Source organism: Trachurus japonicus, chromosome 8 (genome assembly GCF_045865225.1).
Source record: "Trachurus japonicus isolate A0001 chromosome 8, Traja_1.0".
Taxonomy (NCBI): domain Eukaryota; kingdom Metazoa; phylum Chordata; class Actinopteri; order Carangiformes; family Carangidae; genus Trachurus; species Trachurus japonicus.
Window position 1 is genome coordinate 16,583,004 of NC_140914.1, and position 17,591 is coordinate 16,600,594.

Consider the following 17,591-nt stretch of genomic DNA (forward strand, 5'->3'; position numbering starts at 1 on the left):
GATAATTGATTTCAGGAAGTCAAAATATGTCAAGGCACTGGTTTTACATTAATGACATCCCTGTAGAAATTGCCATGTTTTTTGTCTATTGTACTACAGTATCAAATAGTTGATATAGTTAATACAATTTGACATGTGAATCCTAACAGTATACTGTACATGAAACATTATATTTTAAAGGGCTGGAAGGACAGATGAGATTTAAGTTTTCCTTTTATAGGAAGTCAGTAGTAAATGTGTGCATGTGGACAGCTGGCTCTTGTCTCTACCTAATACATAGGAGTGATACTGGAGTCACTCCACTTGCAGCCTAATATCATCATCAATCAGAATCAAGGAAGTTTAAATAATTGCACAATTTATTCCAGTCATAGAAAACATGGCAAGGTGGCATTTTAAATAAAAACAACAAAAAAAAAAACTATAACAAACAAGCACAGCAATGTCAGTGAATAACATCAACACACTCAATACAACTGACACAGAAGTATACTGTCTACCAATTTATTAAAATGTGGTTTGATCATTTGTTCACATTAATGTTCTTGAGTCTAACCCTTATCTCCAGGATTTGCTTTGTGGGAAAATCTTTGCAGACTTTGGCATGCATTTCATATAAGAATTTATTTCTACTTCCTAGAAAAACTCGACAGTGAAAGACCACTGTGCATCACCTCTTATGTGAAGCTACGTTAATGTAACAATGCACTAGTGTGTGCACAAACAATTTAAATTCTCAGGCATTGCCAAGTGCTGAAACACACTGAAATGTCTCATAGTGTAAACTCAGGACCATTAAATAAAAAAAACAAAGCACACATTGGTTCTCGAAGCCCTTAGACAAAAAATACATCAAATAAATAAATTCTTTACTTTTAAACTACATTAGTGAGCGTCAGCATGAAATTCACTTATAAGCACTAGAAGTTTATGGGGACAGTTAGTGAATATAGGCATGCTGAAATATTACATAGCAAAGGCAAAGTTCTTAGGCACAGATAAATAGTTAAAACTTATTTCCCTTTAGCTCTGACCGTCTTCTAGACTGCATTTACATACAGATACCTATTTTCATTGTTTCAAAAAATGTAAAATGTGTCTGCTCGCTCATCAAGTGGTCCAGCTACATGTGTCGACACTAAAAACTATCGCTACAACAGTTAAAATGATGGCATTGTGATAGTGTATACAATCATTTCAGTTCCAATAAGGTAGGTTAAAGAACATCAAAGAGTTAGCAGCGCTTACTGGAGTTTCAGTGGTGCAGTGTTGGTATTAAAAGACTAAAAATTCAAGTTCACAGGTCAGGAGATGTTGAGTCACCTGTTAACCCAGAGAGTGCTGCTTTTTCAGGCTGTCTGAGCGCTTCACCCTCTCCTCCGGGGTCTTTCTGTACCAGCTCCTGTGAGAAAACAGTTTGTTAGTTTGGAAACAGTTAGTCAAAGCTGCAGTACTCCGCTGCCTTTAGCATGAGGAGATAGACATGTTTGCTTAAAAATCATATACCTTGACTGTGTGCAAGTAGGAAATTGAGCGTATGTAAAGTTTAATACAACAACCCAGCAAGCCGATCAACATTTTATCAATCATGGAGTGCAGAATGTTTCCCCAAAAAAGTAATAAATCACAGTTGTGCCTTATGAGAGCAAAATAAGGCAATTTGCAATTCTAGGATAAAGGTCCAAGAGTAAACATGCTGAGTCTGAGACAGGAAGTAAACTCACCCCTGGCGGTTCAGCTGCCCTGGGGCAGGAGAGTTTTGGCCTTGGCTCGGCTTCAGGACTCTGTGAAAGGAAAAAGCAAGAATATATTTAGACAAGTGATTTTAGGGGGACAATGAAACCAGCAATACACATGTATACAGCACACAGACAGAAAATATTACAGGGAAAAACAAAACAGTACAAACAAAATATCACAGCTGTGTTTGGCACCTGTTGGTCGTAGGGCTCTTTGGCTTCTGCTGCATCTTCCTAGCCTGCGCAGGGGATTCACCAACCCTGAAGAAATTACATCAAATAAAAAACACTGTGGATCGCTGTATTTCAAAACATTAAGATCTAAAAGATCCCAAACGCTATGGAAGGCAAAGTTCCTCCTTCCTGTTTTACCTCTTCTTCCTGTCCAGAGACCTCTGTGTGGCCGCGGACAGAACCACTCTTTCTTTGTAGCTCTTTGTTTTCTCCTGCAGGAACAGAATATTGAAAATTTGCATGAACTTCCTTTAAAAACAACCAACAAATGTAATCTTCTTCTGATTAAATGTGGCTATGTGATTTATTATTGGCCTGTATTTTCTATTTACCATGTCTCGCAGCTTCCTCTCTACACGCAGCTCCCTGTCCTGCTGCAGCAACGCTAATCGATCGCCCAGAGGCATCTCAAAGAAGATGTCATGGATGTCATAAAGAGCTGCACGTAACTGAGGGACAAGAGCATTCATATAAATAGAGAGAAAGATTGACCTCTGCTGTCAGCTGACAGTAACTACACACTCATACCTGGGCTCTCACTCTCTCCTGCAGGGAGAGATCTTGTGCTGAAAGAATGCATTTCTTCTGCGGAGCCTCAGTCTGGAATGAACGGATGAACTCCTGTGTGTCCTACACACACATACAGTATATGCAGCACACATTCAGAAACATGTAGTTTAAGTGGCGTTTAAGTGGCTTTTTGTGAAGTTGTTTGTGTGCAGGTAACAGTGTAAGCTCACCAAAATAGTCTGGCGCATGTGTTTGACTTTCTCTGTTTTGAGAAGACGGCGTGTGAGGAAGCCACGAGTGATGGCGCCAATTCGACAGAACGCCCTCTGCTGCTCTGGTGTGAGAACCTGGGAATCGCAGCAAGGATGCAGGATGATGGGAATGTGAGGACAGAAAGAAAGAAAGGTATGAAAAATTTGAATTTAATCCATTGTATAAAGACAGTTACAGAGTCAATATGTCCTTGGGGTACCCATGTCCACTATTCATGAACAGGGGGCACAGAAAGCCAACTTGGTTTGCCAAATTCACCAAACTTTCCATGGAATATCACCCACAGTTCATGGCAATATAGATATGACAATGTAAAAAAAAAGGATTACTTGAAACAATAAGCATGCATATTGAGGACAACTGCATTTTACAGTTGTTTGTTTGTATTGTCATGCTGATTGATTGATTAAGTATGCCACATTTGCATTAATTTGGACTTTACTGCTACAGTGAATGAAACTTTTCATTCACCAACAGTGTATGGTTCTTTGTCGAGGGTTTAATGGATGTGATATTAGTGTTTAGTAGCTCACTAAAAGAGGAAAATCTATCTCTGTCAGACACTCTGGTAGGCAGCAGGGCCCGGCTCACACATCTTGCAAAAAATAGCAGTGTCACTACTGTAAAGCCACTTTGAAATGTGCTACATGGTCAGGATTTTGCATAGACACACACACACTCACTCACTCTTGTGTTCTTGGACATACCCACCAGACTAAGCCTTGCTCGAGGTTTGCTAGCTGCCCAGTTGGGCCCCCACAGGTAAACTGGAGGCTGGACAGAGGGAGAGCACACACTGGAACTGACAGGACTGGGAAAACCTGGCAAAAGTAACAGATCATTTCAACTGAAACATACAGAGCTCTTTAGTTGTTACTGCTGTGTTGCTCAGATAATGACATGAGTGACGTTTAATTATCTTTTACAAATGGAAAAGGGTAAAAAAGTAAAGTAAAAACAAATGTAAAATAGAACACTGTCTTTTTGAGTCTTGGATGATGACAAAAGTTGTTTTCTGGTTTCAGTCTTCAGCCCAAAACTACTAACACTCTGTATTGATATTTGTGGATGGCTGCAGTTGTGGTAATGAAAATGAAACGTTCACCTTCACCACATTATTTATCTACAGTACTGCAACACAGTCAATTCATTCTTTATATGTATTTTCTTAATTTGGCATAGTTAGGCAGTGGCATATATCAGAGTGCTAAAGTCCTGCTGTTGACAGTATTTTGTTAACCTTTGCTATGCTCTGATAAGGTTTACGGTAAACTGTTAATTGCTAAATGCCTTCAAAATAATTTAATTATCATTTTATGCAGTCATTTGTCACCACTGTCCTCTAATACAGTGATAAGTGATGTTGGTGAAGAGTTACCTATGCTGTGTCCAGGTGATCGTTCAGATGGTGTTTGGGCGGGGCTCAGTCCTGGGCAGGAGGGGCTCACAGCAGAACAGCTGTCACCTACAGACCTACGCTTCCACCCACAAGCATCTCCACTCAGGGGCCGCACACACCCCTGCTCCTTCAGCCTTCTCTCAGCCTCATCCAGCTCCTAAACACATACACACAGGTGTACACACACACACAGATGCATGAAAATATTTTTTTATTCTATAAATGTTTACAATAAAACTTTTTTTTTAAATCATACGATGTGTGAAATTATATAAATTTTAATAGTGATTTGGAAACAAAAAAGCCAAACAGACGTAATGCACACTTTGAATACACAAGTAAATTTAGTAAATTTGATGTTGCTTTAAAGCAGAAGTAAGCGATCCGGTCGTTCTCGAAAACTTCTTGTCAGCCGATGGAGTTAGCAGTCCCCGCCCTCGTCCCTATGTCACCACATTCATGCGCATCCCTTGGCTGCACACACAGAGAGGACCGGCCCTTTATACCGTTCTCTCTCCTTATTGGATAAAGGTTGTAGGATACAAGGAACGTTTTCTCCTCGGCTCAGAGCAGAGCAGAGTGACTGACAGACCCGTGTTTCAGACCAAACACTCTATATAAGTGATTGCTGTCAGAAGATATAACTATTTAAGACTTATATTAACACAAATATTCCGCTTACTTCTGCTTTAATCACAGTCTGTGAGAAACAGATTTTTTTTTTTTTTTTTTTTAAACTGCCCAAAATTAAAATGTTTTGCTCTCTGCTTCTGTGTAAAATAGATGTTGATACTGTGGTTCTTGATACTAACCAGACGGAGGCGCTGTTGCTCTTTCTCCTGCTCAGCCAGAAGCAGTGACATCTGCAAGGCGTGCTCCTCCTCCAGACGCCTTTGCATGTCCTCTAGAGCTTGTGCTCGTCTCTGGGTCTCCTCTGATGATGTGAACAAACACGTAAAGTTGTACATTTTACATGGTTTCATCACTTTCTAAACCTCTGCCACACAATGTTTCACATTAATGCTGCAGTAAGAGAAACAGTGGTTTTCAGTGGCAATGATAAAATTGAACTCTGTATATTTTAGCGGCTACAGTGTGAGAGTCTCACCTGTCTTGCTGGACTGTGTTTCAGGTGCGTTTCTCAGAAATGTCGGTGTGATCCTTCCACTGTTTGGATTCTGAGGATCATCAGGCTCCAACCTGAGCGAGACCTGAGCCAAGTCAGGGGTCACACAGGGCCTCAGTAGACAGGATGAGGGGTTTTCTACCTCATATGACTGGTTTAAGGGGGCTGCGGGGATGCGCCGACTTGGAGCCATCCATGTAACTCCTGCCATGAAACGAGGGACTCTTTCCTGGCTGCGGTCTATGTGCTCAGCTCCAGGGGGGTAAGTATTCAACTGGCTGTCCAGGGTGTGGCAGCGCCGGCGAAATCCTGCAGCCACGTGGTCGTGGTGTCCCACTGGGCTGGGCACCGGGGCATTAATGGGGCTACAGGCCTCGCGCACTGGACTGGTACCACAGTGGCTGGATCGACGATTGCTACTTCTGCTTCCGCTGCAACCAGCACCTTCACCACCCACTGAGCCCCAGTGATTGGAGAACCTGGAAGCCCCTGTAAGAGCTTCTCCCCAATCTGTCACGCTAGCACCTTCCCCTGACCTTCCTGGGCTGCGGGGAATAAGGTCCGCTGGTCCGATGGGAAATGAAAAATGGATGTTACCTGTGGAAACTGGGCGTGGCCTGCGTCTCCGTGCACAGGGACTAATGCTGGACTCTGGACTTGGAAGACGAGCGTACTGGTCTGGTAGACTAGGTGAGAGGCAGCCAGGCTGTTGGAGACTGGGCTCATACAGAGTCTGGTGCTGGACCTGGGTCTGTGGTGCACCAACAGGACTGTGATGCAGGCTGAATCCAAACTCAACCCCTGTGTCTCTCACAGGACTGCAGCTCTTATTCTCCTTGTCTGAGACAGTCTCCGTCTGGGGGACTGTGTGGACAACTTTTGACCCCTGCTGACTCTGCTCTCTCTTCACATACTCTCTTGATTTCTTCAGAAGGCTGTCCAAACTAATGTCCTCCTCCTCCTCCTCCTCCTCTTCCTCCTCACTCTTCTCTTCTCTCTTTACCTTCACTTCCTCCGCTGTCTTGTAGCCATTGAGGTTGGGGGTCTCGGAGCATGCAGCGACCGGCTTATCATTTGTCGGAAATCCAGCATCTCTGGGAAATCGAGGTGAGTCAGTGACCAAGGTGTAGCCGCTGACTGTCGAAGACTTAGAAACTGGCAGCTTGTCAACCTCCTCAGTTGGTACTTTCTATGCAATGAGTCAATAAAACAAAATCGATGGTGTTATTACTTTCTTATTTTATCAGAATAGCACAGGTTTAAAGTAGTTCATTCATTGCACAGTGAGCTACAAACAGTTAAAACAAGAAAAGACAGACAAGTGTTCTCTGCCAACTAAATGTCAGTTATCTAAACTGAAAAAGTCGCTGATATCGATCCCAACATCTGAATCCATTGATCAGTCTCGTTGTTGTTGATGCTGATTTTTCTGTAAAAACACATATCCATCCTTGAGTTTTGCTTGTTACTACAGACAATAAGAGCCATGACATATTTATTCAAATACCTGGAATTGCATCACTGAAGTTGATTTGCAAGTGGACAATATTGCTTTGGCTGCTGATGTGACAAAATAGAGCTACCATTAGGTAAAAATAGCACAGCCCACCGGAGAAAGCGTTGAGTCAGACAACCTGTATTCAAGTCTGCAAACGTCACTAGAGACTCTGGGACAGACTGTAATTCAGTTTCTGAGACTGACACACAGACCTATTTCATGATTGAAAATTTTAGATGATGTCTGCTTATGAAAAATAAAGTGGCAAAACATTTTTCTTCTCTGAATAGAACTATTAAAATCCAACTGCCATTACTTTTTCTTTGGAATGGACTGATTTTGCTATTGTTTTCACTTCTTGAATGAACACCATACGCCTCTCCAGCATAACATTCATTTAAAAAAAGATGCAATCTTCCTGGATCAGATCCTAACCAGGCTTGTGAGCACAATCATACTGTGCTACTGACCTGAGCTTGATCTAGTATGTCCTGAACACGGGCCAAAAGCTTGTTCCTCTGCTGGTTCTGTCTGTCCATCTCCTGCTGGACCGCCCTCTGTCTGTGGCCACACATCTCCTTGCGCTGCTCTGCATTTAACTGGAAAAAAAAACACACACTCTTTCAAAAACTTATACCACTAGAACTACAATTAATCCAATTTCTCACCCAAGCAATATCACTAGTCAAGAACTCTTTATGATGTGGTTTCCAATACACAAAACATATCAAATCAGGATTATTTGTGAATTATTCTTGGTTGCTGATAACACAGTCACATTGATGGATTTCCCTCTGAGGGTGAATAAAGAAATTCTTGTCTTATCTTATCTTTATTCCATGTTTGTGTTTACTTTGTTTGAGTCGGAAAGACATCTTCCACTCACAGAGCGGCTCCACAGGCCTCACACTGCTCCCCTCACAACTTCGCTATTCCTGAAAACTAATTTTGTCAGCAGTTACCAGGAGGTGGATTCACCTGACTAACATCAAACAACCTCGATGTTTCTCGTCATCAATTATCTCCTCTCTCTGTCTGATGCCAACTGCTGATCTAATTGGGACAAGTCAGCTGAGGAGTTCAAGAGATATTATGCAGGTCTCACAGAGAAATGTGTTTTTCCTTAAATGCTACTTTCATCGAATTCACCCCATTTAAATACGGATCTCTGTGTGCGTCTGTGTTTTATGGCTGAGATATACATAACATCCTTCTCATTTCTTAGTTCTTACATAGTCATGTCAGCATACTTATAGACTAGACTTGATAGTTAAACCAACTGAACATTTTATCATCTAAAAGCAAAGCAAATCTTTGTTTATGGGGTTTGCCAGCTCAGAGCCTTTTAAAAAGACCCATTAGCCTGTATGGCCTCTGTCTATTTTTGGAGAGTGAGTGGTTTAGCTCTATCTTCGGTTGTCCTTGGCTTTCAGAATAAGTTCAGATGCATTTCGTCCTTACCAGTGGTGAAAGCACACCTCTCCCATGAAAGCGGATGACAGAGCAAGCCTTCAGGGAACACAGTGGCTCACATGTCATCTTCTTGTATTTCCCCTCCTCCTGCAGTATGGCCAAACTCCGCAGGCAGAACTCCTCGTAGCTTTCCATCTCCGGACACCCACACATCCACTCTCTGAATAGGAAACACACACCATGTAGCCTCGTCACCCAGCTGTTAAATTAGACGGAGAGTGTGGCATTAGATGGACATCCACAAGTCAGTGAACAGGAGAGCTTAGGACACACTGGGTGTGGATCACTAGAGGAAAGAGACTGGGTAGAAGAGCAGGACAAATCGCCTCCAACAAAAGAGGCTCTGTCTGCCCTAAGTGTTTTTATCACACTCATCACATTCCTGCCATTCCTCTCCATCAGACATTGCTGGTGACTGACATCCATTTCCGCATCCCATGGAAATGTGTCCAATCAATACAGTTTCTATTTCTGAAATATCTATTAGTAAATGGATGGTATAATACCCTGTAGAGATAGGTCGTGTCACCCAGGGCGTTAGCCCACATGTGCCCAGATGTTGTATGCATCAAATTAAAACATGAAACGATAGCTACTGTCTCCATAGAGCAGACATTTACCATTCCTCGCTAAGGGTTTAATTGTCCTCGATGCTGCCAATACAACCCATGGTCTACTCTGCAGTCGCCCCATCACAGCAGCTACCCCACACTGATTCATTATAGCTTAGTGACAGCACAGTAAAGGTGGGAATCATTTTCTTTTCGTGCCCGCCTCTAACAGAACAAGCTTTACACCGGCGATTTCGACAGTTCATCACATGCAGCACTTCATTTTACGGCTTCTCTTTTTTTTTTTTGAAGACAGACATTTTCGTAGCTACAGATGTGCCTTGGCGGAATGACAGTTAGAAAAACGTGTGTATTACTCGTTGCCATTTTCTTACCTTCACAGTGGATATAAAGGGATGTCTTCTTTTCTTTATCCCCTCGGCGAGTGTTTTTAGACACCGATAAACATGTAAAAAGATAACAAAGTGTCGGTAATAACGGGGACATTTAAATTCTTCCTCTCAATCTCGGGGAGCCCACCGCCGCTGCCATCACCATCACTTTCAACTCTTCCGGGGCTCCAACAGCGCCTCCTAGCAACAGCACGCGGGCCACGTTCCAATACGTTCCACGCGACCTCTTCAAGTTCCCTTCTCGAGAAGATTCCATTCCAAATTCCCACAATTCCAAATTCCATACACTCGCAATAATTGTGTAAATGATTCTAGAATGTTTTAGACTCTAGAGAATGTTTTCGTAGATTGCTGTGACCACGCATGGCGGAAATATGATTGCAAGGAAACTAGAGAGGAGAGTAAAGGATGAAATGGAAAGAAAAATGGAACGAAATGACCATTTCCATCTCAAATCACCTCATTTTAAATGTATCGAATGTATCTCTTTACGTTTATATGTATTCACCCTTTATACAGTCTATGGTATTCACCTGTAAAAAACAAAAAACAAAAACAAAAAAAAAACAAATATAAAATAACGAATATACAATATTTACCAACTTCTTTTAAAACTACTTTGTTTTACAATGTCCTAATTATAAAGCAGCTTTTAGTGCTTACAGGAAGAGTCATTCATAAACACTTGTTTACCACCGCTGCATTACGTTTTTATGAACCACTATTATACTTAAATGCTAAATTATACTTAAATGCTAAATCACAGATTAAATCTCATGGGACCTTGCATTATAGTGTTCTTGGATTTCACATGCACATGGCTCCAGTCTTGCTGATAAACTAAAAATTAATTTAAGAATTGTGCAGAATGAAGTGGTGATTCAAGTCTCTTGTGGCCGCTTTTAGTAACTTCTAGTTCTACACCCATGTGCTGATATTGTGAATTACAAGTATTCCAATATTCACAAATGACAGATCCTAATCCCCTTATATAGCCTACTACTCCAGCCCACTTTTCCACGATGGCAGAGCATGTTTGGGACCGTTAGAGAGCACTGAGAGGGTAACACAACAGGTCATATACATTTTTTTTATCACTTTGGGTATGTCTGTGATCATATCTTGTGCTCTACAGGTGTTATGAATGAATTATATGATCATTTCTCTGTTTCCATTAATTGTCATTTAAACTGTGGAAAGAATGAACAGTTCATAAGACCATTTCACACTGTGGAAACATGAAACATAAAGATGTGTTAAATCAAATTGCCAGAAGTGCCAACTGTTGGTATACGTCAATAAGGAGTCAAGAGAGAGGTCAGTTTACTGTTATGGGAATTTCTGTTTCATAAACCCCTATTAGGTCACTCTACATGAGTCATGACCCATATCAAACTGACTGGGTCTCTATTGACAAGTTGATCTATTTTAAAATTGCATAGTGGGTCTGAAACCATCTAAATGTTGAGGCCATGTGCAGAAAAACAGGCCAGTGGATTTTCAATGAATCATTTCTCTATCTTTCAGCAATGTCTTTATTATAATGACACATACAGCACATACAATAACACGACACTATACATTTAGTAGAGGGCAAAATTAAAGTTGCTGTTTTCACAACTCATTTCTTGACTGTGCAGGTGAACCTGAATATGTAGGCTTAGCAATGCGCACATTTTCCTTGTTGTCCCGAAGCAGAGCGTCAATGTCACTTTCAGTGAAAGTGGTTTTGGAATCCTGTCACAAAAACAAAAATTAGTTCTCATGGGGTCAGTTTATTCAAATTACATTGGTAATGTTTAAACCTTCATTATCTCCAATTTACCCATAGCCTACCTTAAAAGACATACGTTTCACCCCCACGCAAGCTGTGGACTGTTCATAACACAGGACAATGTCCAGATTCTTTGGTTCTTTATTCATCAAAGCTGCTTGGAACTTGTCATGGTGAGAATCTGAATGAGAATTTTAGAAGAAATTATGCTTGTGTTGAAAAATAAACAACTGTAAATATATTGCTATTTCATCCTGAGCTTACCGAACAAGTGAGTGCAGGAGGACACCAGTTTGTCGTTGGAGATTTGGTCATGTTTGTAGGACCGAAGTTTCTCACACACCCTTGTACTGATGAGCTTCTTAGCTGCTTTCCCTCTGCTCTCGGCTGGGACTTCTACCATTGCTTTCTCAATCTCTGAAGGGCAGTAAGTTGTATGAGAAACATTGGGTTATTAAAAATATATACATACATATAATTACCAAGTCAAAGCATGTGCCACCTAAGTGATCCTAATAGTCATTATCCACCATACCTTGTGCCACTGTAAGACAGCTCTCACAATAGATGTCTGTGAAGAAGAAAGCAGTCAAACTAAAACTCCAATCTAACAGCAATCAAGACAATCCAAACTGCAAATGTTATCACAACAAAATAAAACATTTACTTACAGCGATTCATGTCTCCAGGCTGCACAGGAAGAACGTAGCACATGTACATAAAAAAAATTAAGGTTTTCATGGTTTGTGACAGTGACCAAACAGGTACAGTGTGAACTGACAACTCTACACACTCTACAAAGAAGTAGCCTGAACAGTGAACTGCACGCAAGTTAAATCATCTTGTCTTTCACATAATGTGGTCACGTGATCTCAGAGACAATAGGATCACATCACAGTCATTCCAAAAATGGCAGGTGTCCAGTTTTTCAGGTTTTCTCTGTCTAAGAATATTGTTCAGAGTTGTTGTTGGTCTTGGAGCAGTGATCTCTACTAAGACTTGACAAAGACATAAAAAGGCACAAGCATAGAGAGTATAGTGTTAGGAGGGAAAATAATAAACAGGGGGCATAAAACACAATAACACATAAATTAGTGTAAACCAATGTCTACTAAAAAGCAAGACCAATGTTTCCATGGTCATTAGCCCCTGCGATTAAGATTTAAGTTTTGAAAATATATCTATAGGCTATTTGATTCTGCTTCGTCTCCAAGTGCCCTGAATTGATTCTTGTGCAAAAAAAAAGAAGAAAAAGAAAGAAAGAAAGAAAGAAAGAAAGAAAGAAAGAAAGAAAGAAAGAAAGAAAGAAAGGGGATCAAAAGGGAACAGTAGGCTAATTTAGTGAGTAAAGTATAGTGATTGGCTGGTAGGCTACAGTTTGTTGGATGTATCAAAGGAAAATTGTAGATTTGTCTGACAAGTTAGGGGACATGCTCAATACCCCTTTCTTCTTTTCATTTTCTTTTAGTTGAAGTAAGCTAGTAGGCTAGTTAGCCTTTATAGCATTTTGCAAGGCTCTTACTGTTCAGATTTGTAGAACTTGTGAATGAAAAGTGTAATAATACATTTCTGAGACAATACTTTGTAAACACTGTAAGTACATTTATTCTTCAAGACTATAACAAATATGATATATCAACCATTAGAACTAAATTCTTAAAATTTCCAATTCCCCCTAAATATAAAGAAATTCACTTCAAAACAATAAATAACATATATCCCTCTAATGAATTCATAAAGAAAAGATTTAAATGTGAGGTAGAGAATTGTCATATATGTAATACAAATGTTGAAACTACAGAGCACTTATTTTATGGGTGTGGAGCGGTTCAGAATGTATGGAGGGATCTTCACAATCTGCTTTCCTCCAAATCTATAGAAATCGATTTCTTCTCTTATGAAGATATTCAAATGGGTGTAATTCTCAAAAATAAATAATTTATTTATAATATAGCAACAAAATACTACATACATAAATGTCGGTTTGCTAAGTCCTCCCCCTCATGGTCGGCTCTTAAAAATGAGCTCTCTCTGTTTCAAAGCTGTCTGAAAAAAATAGATAATGCCCAAGCTAAGAAACTGTATACACTTATGGAAATGCTTCAATTGTGATGAACCCCTTGTATCTTTTATTTGTATTATATTTATTTATTTATTTTTTTCGTTTTGATTACTTCTTTTATTTATTTCATGTATTAATTTTTATACTCTCTATAGGCTCTGGTACTCAGCCTTTATAGAAAATATTTTGATTTCCTATGTAATGCAATGTAATGTGTGATTTTTCTTCCACTGTGATTTGATTTGCACATATGGACAGAAATGAGTATGTTATTGTTTTGTTCTTCATGTTTACATGTTTAACCCTCCTGTTGTCCTCCTGGGTCAAGGAAGGACGAAATGAAGGAAGAACAAAGTGAAAAAGGAAGGAAAGATAGAAGGAGGGAGGGAACAGACTGGGTCAAAAAGGAAGGGAGAGAGGGAGGGAGGGAGGGAAAACGGATTGTGGAAAGAAGGAAGGGAAAAAGGAAGGAAAGAAAGATGGAGGGAGGGAACATATTTGTTCAAGGAACGAAGAAGAAGGGGGAAAGAAGGGAGGAAAGAAGGAAGGGGAAAATTATGGAAAGAAAGATGGAGGGAGGGAGGGAATAGATTCATTCAAGGGAGGAAGAAGAAGGAAGGAAGAAGGGAAGAAAGAAGGAAGGGGAAAAGGATGGAAAGAAAGATGGAGGTAGGGAAAAGATCAGGTCAAATGGATCAAAAGAGGAAGGAAGAGGAAGTAAGGACAAAGGGAAAGAATGAACAAATGAAGGAAAGGAAAAAGGATTGTGGAATGAAGGGAGAAAGGAAGGAAAGAAGGAAGAATGGAGGAAAGGAACAGATTGGGTCAATTTGAGGAGGAGGGTTAATAAAGAAAGTAAAAAAAAAAAAAAAAAAACTGTTCAGATTCATTTATTCAGTTAGTTGCTGTTTCAGTCACTAGCCACTAAGCGATGCTGTTTTATAATGGAAAGCCAGTTTCAAGGCCTACCAGCTGACCCCCTTATATGGTCATTTTTACCATATAAGGAGTGACGCATGTGACGCTGGGGGTCGCAACGGAAAATATGACCGTGTGCGGGAAAAGGCGAACGGTTAGTTGGAGCGAGCAAGGTCCAGTTTTCAGGGAAGTAAATGTGAAACTGTGTGTGTGTGTGAGGCTTCAACCAACTGGATTAGAGAAACCAACCCTGACAGCTATCAGCCTTCACCCTCAATAAACCCGCAGCCATTGTCAACACGTGAGTAGTTTGAGCGTATTGATACTTTATGTCAATTGAATTCACATGTGCTGGAAGAGGCACAGGGTCGACGCTTCTCCATTTCCCCCTTTGATACTGACTTAAAACTTTTGGTCGGTGATGCCGTATTTTTCGTTGAACACGTATGATAGTCTCAAGGATTTTTTTTTTTGTGCAGTAGGACGTAGTCTTATCAGCAGAGGTTTTACTGATAAGAAACCCCAGTAAGGAACATAAGGGAAACAGTTGGAGAAAGGAAAGCCTGAGATTGATCTTAGCTTTCCAGTCGCATTAGCAAGCAAGCAAAGAAATTATTCCACCTCTAACCTAACCTAACTTCCTTCTTTCTCTCTTTATTTTGAAAGGAAAGCACACTATTATTTACACTCTTTATCAGAAGTGTAGGGTTATTATCTGGGCACACTGACACCTCCTGCCTGTTGTGGTGGTTATTTCCTTGTGCGCCAGATCAGATAGGAGAGGGCATCCATGCTACTCTTCCTGTTTTGTTTAAATCCGTTAGACTGACGCATGCACCTGACTGTATGTCTTGCATACATTCACGCAATTAATTAGTCTCTGTCTTAAATGCATGGACAAATAGTTTTCTCAACGTCCAAGGACCTGGCTGCTTGAGATACAAAGGCTTTATGAGCTGCATGAAGGAAGCTGTGTTAGGTGTCTTGTCTAGGTTGAGGCAGTGTGTGTGTGTATGTGTGAAGCTTTTTATTGAATCTGCTGGTGCGAACAATCCTATTGCTTAGTCTTTGGCACAGGAATAGCCCGCCCGCCTTCTGCCGTCGTTGACGTCCACACAGATCACAGTGGGATTGGATCAGACTGTGTCCAAGTCTATCTAGTGCCCAGCAGATGGCGCCTCGTCTATTTATTTATTTACTCTCATCAGTTCAATTGTAGAAGTCAGATTCATACCTGTGAAGAAACATCCCTCCTCCAGTTGCTGAGAGGTCAGAGGTCAGCTACAAAGAAGTGTCCCTGGTGCTGACAAGCTTCAGATCTGATACAAACAGTTTCAAGCCCATTTGGCTGCACACCACCTTTTACAGTCTATGCACACCACACAAGTATAACAGTAACAGAAACTCTTGATTGGCTAAATGAGTATTGTTATTTCCACCAGTGTATAAAGTGTCTAAAGTAACAGTTAACACGATGCAAAATTGCCCATTTCATCATGGTGTTAAATTAGGGAGCCTGCAACCTCCCTAAAATATTATATATCTTGGCCCTTTAAAACACAGAATGCACACCCGTTATAAATAGGTGTAGCAAGAGTTTAAAACCTTTTTTTACCGTTGGGTTGTTGCACAACTTCCCCTTCAAAGTTGAAGGATAAGTGCTATATACCAGATTGTCAAATCGTTTGAGAAAACTTGACTTATCACATCACATCCCTCTTGTAATTTTTCTCTTCTTCTGGGTTTCTTTGTTGTCATGGTAGTTGCCTATCAATATTTTCAGTTCCCTTCAGCTCTTGGCTAAAAATGAAATGCTGGTTTGAAAGTGGGGGGTGGGCTAAAGCTTTGGACACACACCGCCCCTACTGCAGGAGCTGGATGATGCTGAACAAATTGTGTTGCTGTTGTCAGTGTTACTGGGATCTCTGATGTTTTTGTGGTTTCAGTGTGTGGCCTCTTACCACATGGGTATTTATTCGCTTTCTTTCCACACATGTTGCATGTCCATGAAATCAAGCACTTTTGACCCCATAACTTATTATCTGCTCCAGCAGCACAGTGCAGGGTCCATTCTGTCTCCAGTGTCTACTGTTTCTTGCAAAACAGCAAAAAACAAAAAACAAAAACAGTACTGACTGCACTTTGTCTTGAATCCACACCAAACATGTTTATTATAAAAATAATCATACATCATATATTTTCAGCTTTCCAATGGGAAATATGTTAAAGCGATAGTTGCTTTATCAACAAAAACAGGAAGTGGTATTCAGCTTTATCTGAGTGACTGAACACCCTGTGGTTGGCTGCCTTACTCCAGCAATAGAAAGAAAACCCTGGAATATGTTTACACTTGCACTGCAAACCTTTTGAGGAATTTGCACCACATACTTTCAGTTTAGCTACTTCTATGTTTATCTTTTATCTCGTAGTTCCAGACAATGGTTTGTTTGTTCAATCCCATTAGAGAAAGTTTCTTGTAATGGTATTGCAACAATATAGTAAATTTCCCTCTTACTGCAAGGGAGTGTCTCAGTATTTAGGTAGTTTGCCCATTATTTATTATTCATTTAGCTGAAAAGTAGGGTTGGGGTGGGAGGGACCGGACCTATAAGGGATTTTGTTTTCTACAACAGAAATTTGAACATGGTGTGCAGCCTGTGTAGTCCCTCAAGAGGGAAAATAATTAGACAATAAACAAATAATTACATAGCACCTAATAGTAGGAATAGGAATTTATTGCATTTAATAGATAATGTTTTGCCAGAAAAATGTTCTTTCACGTTTTTACTGAAAGAAAAATAGACTGGTAAGTGCAGCAGCCACTTGAGCCACATTCATCATAATGGAGTAATACATTCATCCCTTTGGAAATGTGTTAGCCTAAGGTTTTTGCGTTGATGATGTGATATGTTATGTTGATTCCTCTCAATGCACGGAGCAGCAGCAGCAGTCCAGAGTCATGCGGTTACAGCAGCGCCGCTTTCCTCCAATAGATTTAAAGTGTGCGCCCTGGCCGACAATAGAGGGCCTGGGAGTGGGAGGATCAGCTCGGCAGCGATCCTTCTGGCTTTGTTACGACCGGGAAGCCATTTTGGAAATCTGCTTGTTGTGCACTAGCATAACACTCCGTAGCTACTTCAAAACTTTGGTGTCTTTCTGTTAGAAAAAGCCACGTTTTTGGATCCGAGGGTCCGCAGCGATAAGTTAACCTTTGGATCTCCGTGCGTCGGGATGCTGGCGGAAGTTTGCGCATCTTCCGTGACAATAATGCGTGAATGTTGTTCATTTGGATTACGCTCCTAAAGAATAACAACATACATGGACTCTAAACACGCGGGCAAGTTGACATAGTACTTCTAAATAACGTCGTGAAGGTGAACGTAGAGGTGGTTGTGTGTTGTGTGGACGTGTGATTTTCCTTTCATTTGGGTTTATTCTGTCCTTTGCTGAGCTCCTTTACCCACAGCTGTTTTGGTAGCGAACGCGATATCGGGCCTTATTTCCCACAGATATTTTTTTTTAGAATTCTGCTCTGTTATTATACATTTTTAATTATGAAACATAATTTCTGGACATGCCTGACTGTGTTTTAACTTGTAAATGTTGAATGCACCTGTTATG

The 17,591-nt window shown here is 40.6% G+C and overlaps 3 protein-coding genes across 9 annotated transcripts in view; 1 reads left to right on the top strand and 2 right to left on the bottom strand.

The window, feature by feature from the left end:
• Nucleotides 1-497: 497 nt before the first annotated feature.
• On the bottom strand, nucleotides 498-9,378 carry ccp110 (centriolar coiled-coil protein 110). Of its 2 annotated transcripts, none has more exons than XM_085784260.1 (14): nucleotides 9,199-9,378; nucleotides 8,241-8,451; nucleotides 7,250-7,378; nucleotides 5,264-6,470; nucleotides 4,968-5,089; nucleotides 4,135-4,312; nucleotides 3,468-3,577; nucleotides 2,714-2,830; nucleotides 2,502-2,603; nucleotides 2,306-2,422; nucleotides 2,112-2,185; nucleotides 1,935-2,000; nucleotides 1,725-1,784; nucleotides 498-1,402 (listed from the first exon to the last, which is right to left on the bottom strand). In XM_085784260.1, exons 2-14 carry the CDS (start codon nucleotides 8,403-8,405, stop codon nucleotides 1,327-1,329), a joined length of 2,523 nt encoding a protein of 840 aa, XP_085640386.1. In that variant the 5' UTR covers nucleotides 8,406-8,451; nucleotides 9,199-9,378; the 3' UTR covers nucleotides 498-1,326. The 2 variants fall into 2 exon arrangements, with proteins under 2 accessions (XP_085640386.1, XP_085640387.1); XM_085784261.1 differs by having other exon boundaries at nucleotides 8,241-8,412; nucleotides 9,199-9,373.
• Nucleotides 9,379-10,726: 1,348 nt separating this feature from the next.
• On the bottom strand, nucleotides 10,727-11,841 carry LOC146982962 (uncharacterized). Its single transcript, XM_085785412.1, has 5 exons — nucleotides 11,662-11,841; nucleotides 11,526-11,561; nucleotides 11,255-11,407; nucleotides 11,053-11,171; nucleotides 10,727-10,953 (listed from the first exon to the last, which is right to left on the bottom strand). Exons 1-5 carry the CDS (start codon nucleotides 11,729-11,731, stop codon nucleotides 10,831-10,833), a joined length of 501 nt encoding a protein of 166 aa, XP_085641538.1. The 5' UTR covers nucleotides 11,732-11,841; the 3' UTR covers nucleotides 10,727-10,830.
• Nucleotides 11,842-13,972: 2,131 nt separating this feature from the next.
• sun1b (Sad1 and UNC84 domain containing 1b) overlaps nucleotides 13,973-17,591 on the top strand; it is a 39,552-nt gene continuing 35,933 nt past the window's right edge. Inside the window, exon 1 of one of the 6 annotated variants that reach the window (XM_085784266.1) lies at nucleotides 13,973-14,271. The gene's annotated coding sequence lies outside the window, so the exon portion shown is untranslated. Of the gene's footprint in view, nucleotides 14,272-16,994; nucleotides 17,308-17,591 lie in introns of those variants that run through there. The other 5 variants (XM_085784270.1, XM_085784269.1, XM_085784263.1 and 2 more) reach the window with 5 other exon arrangements.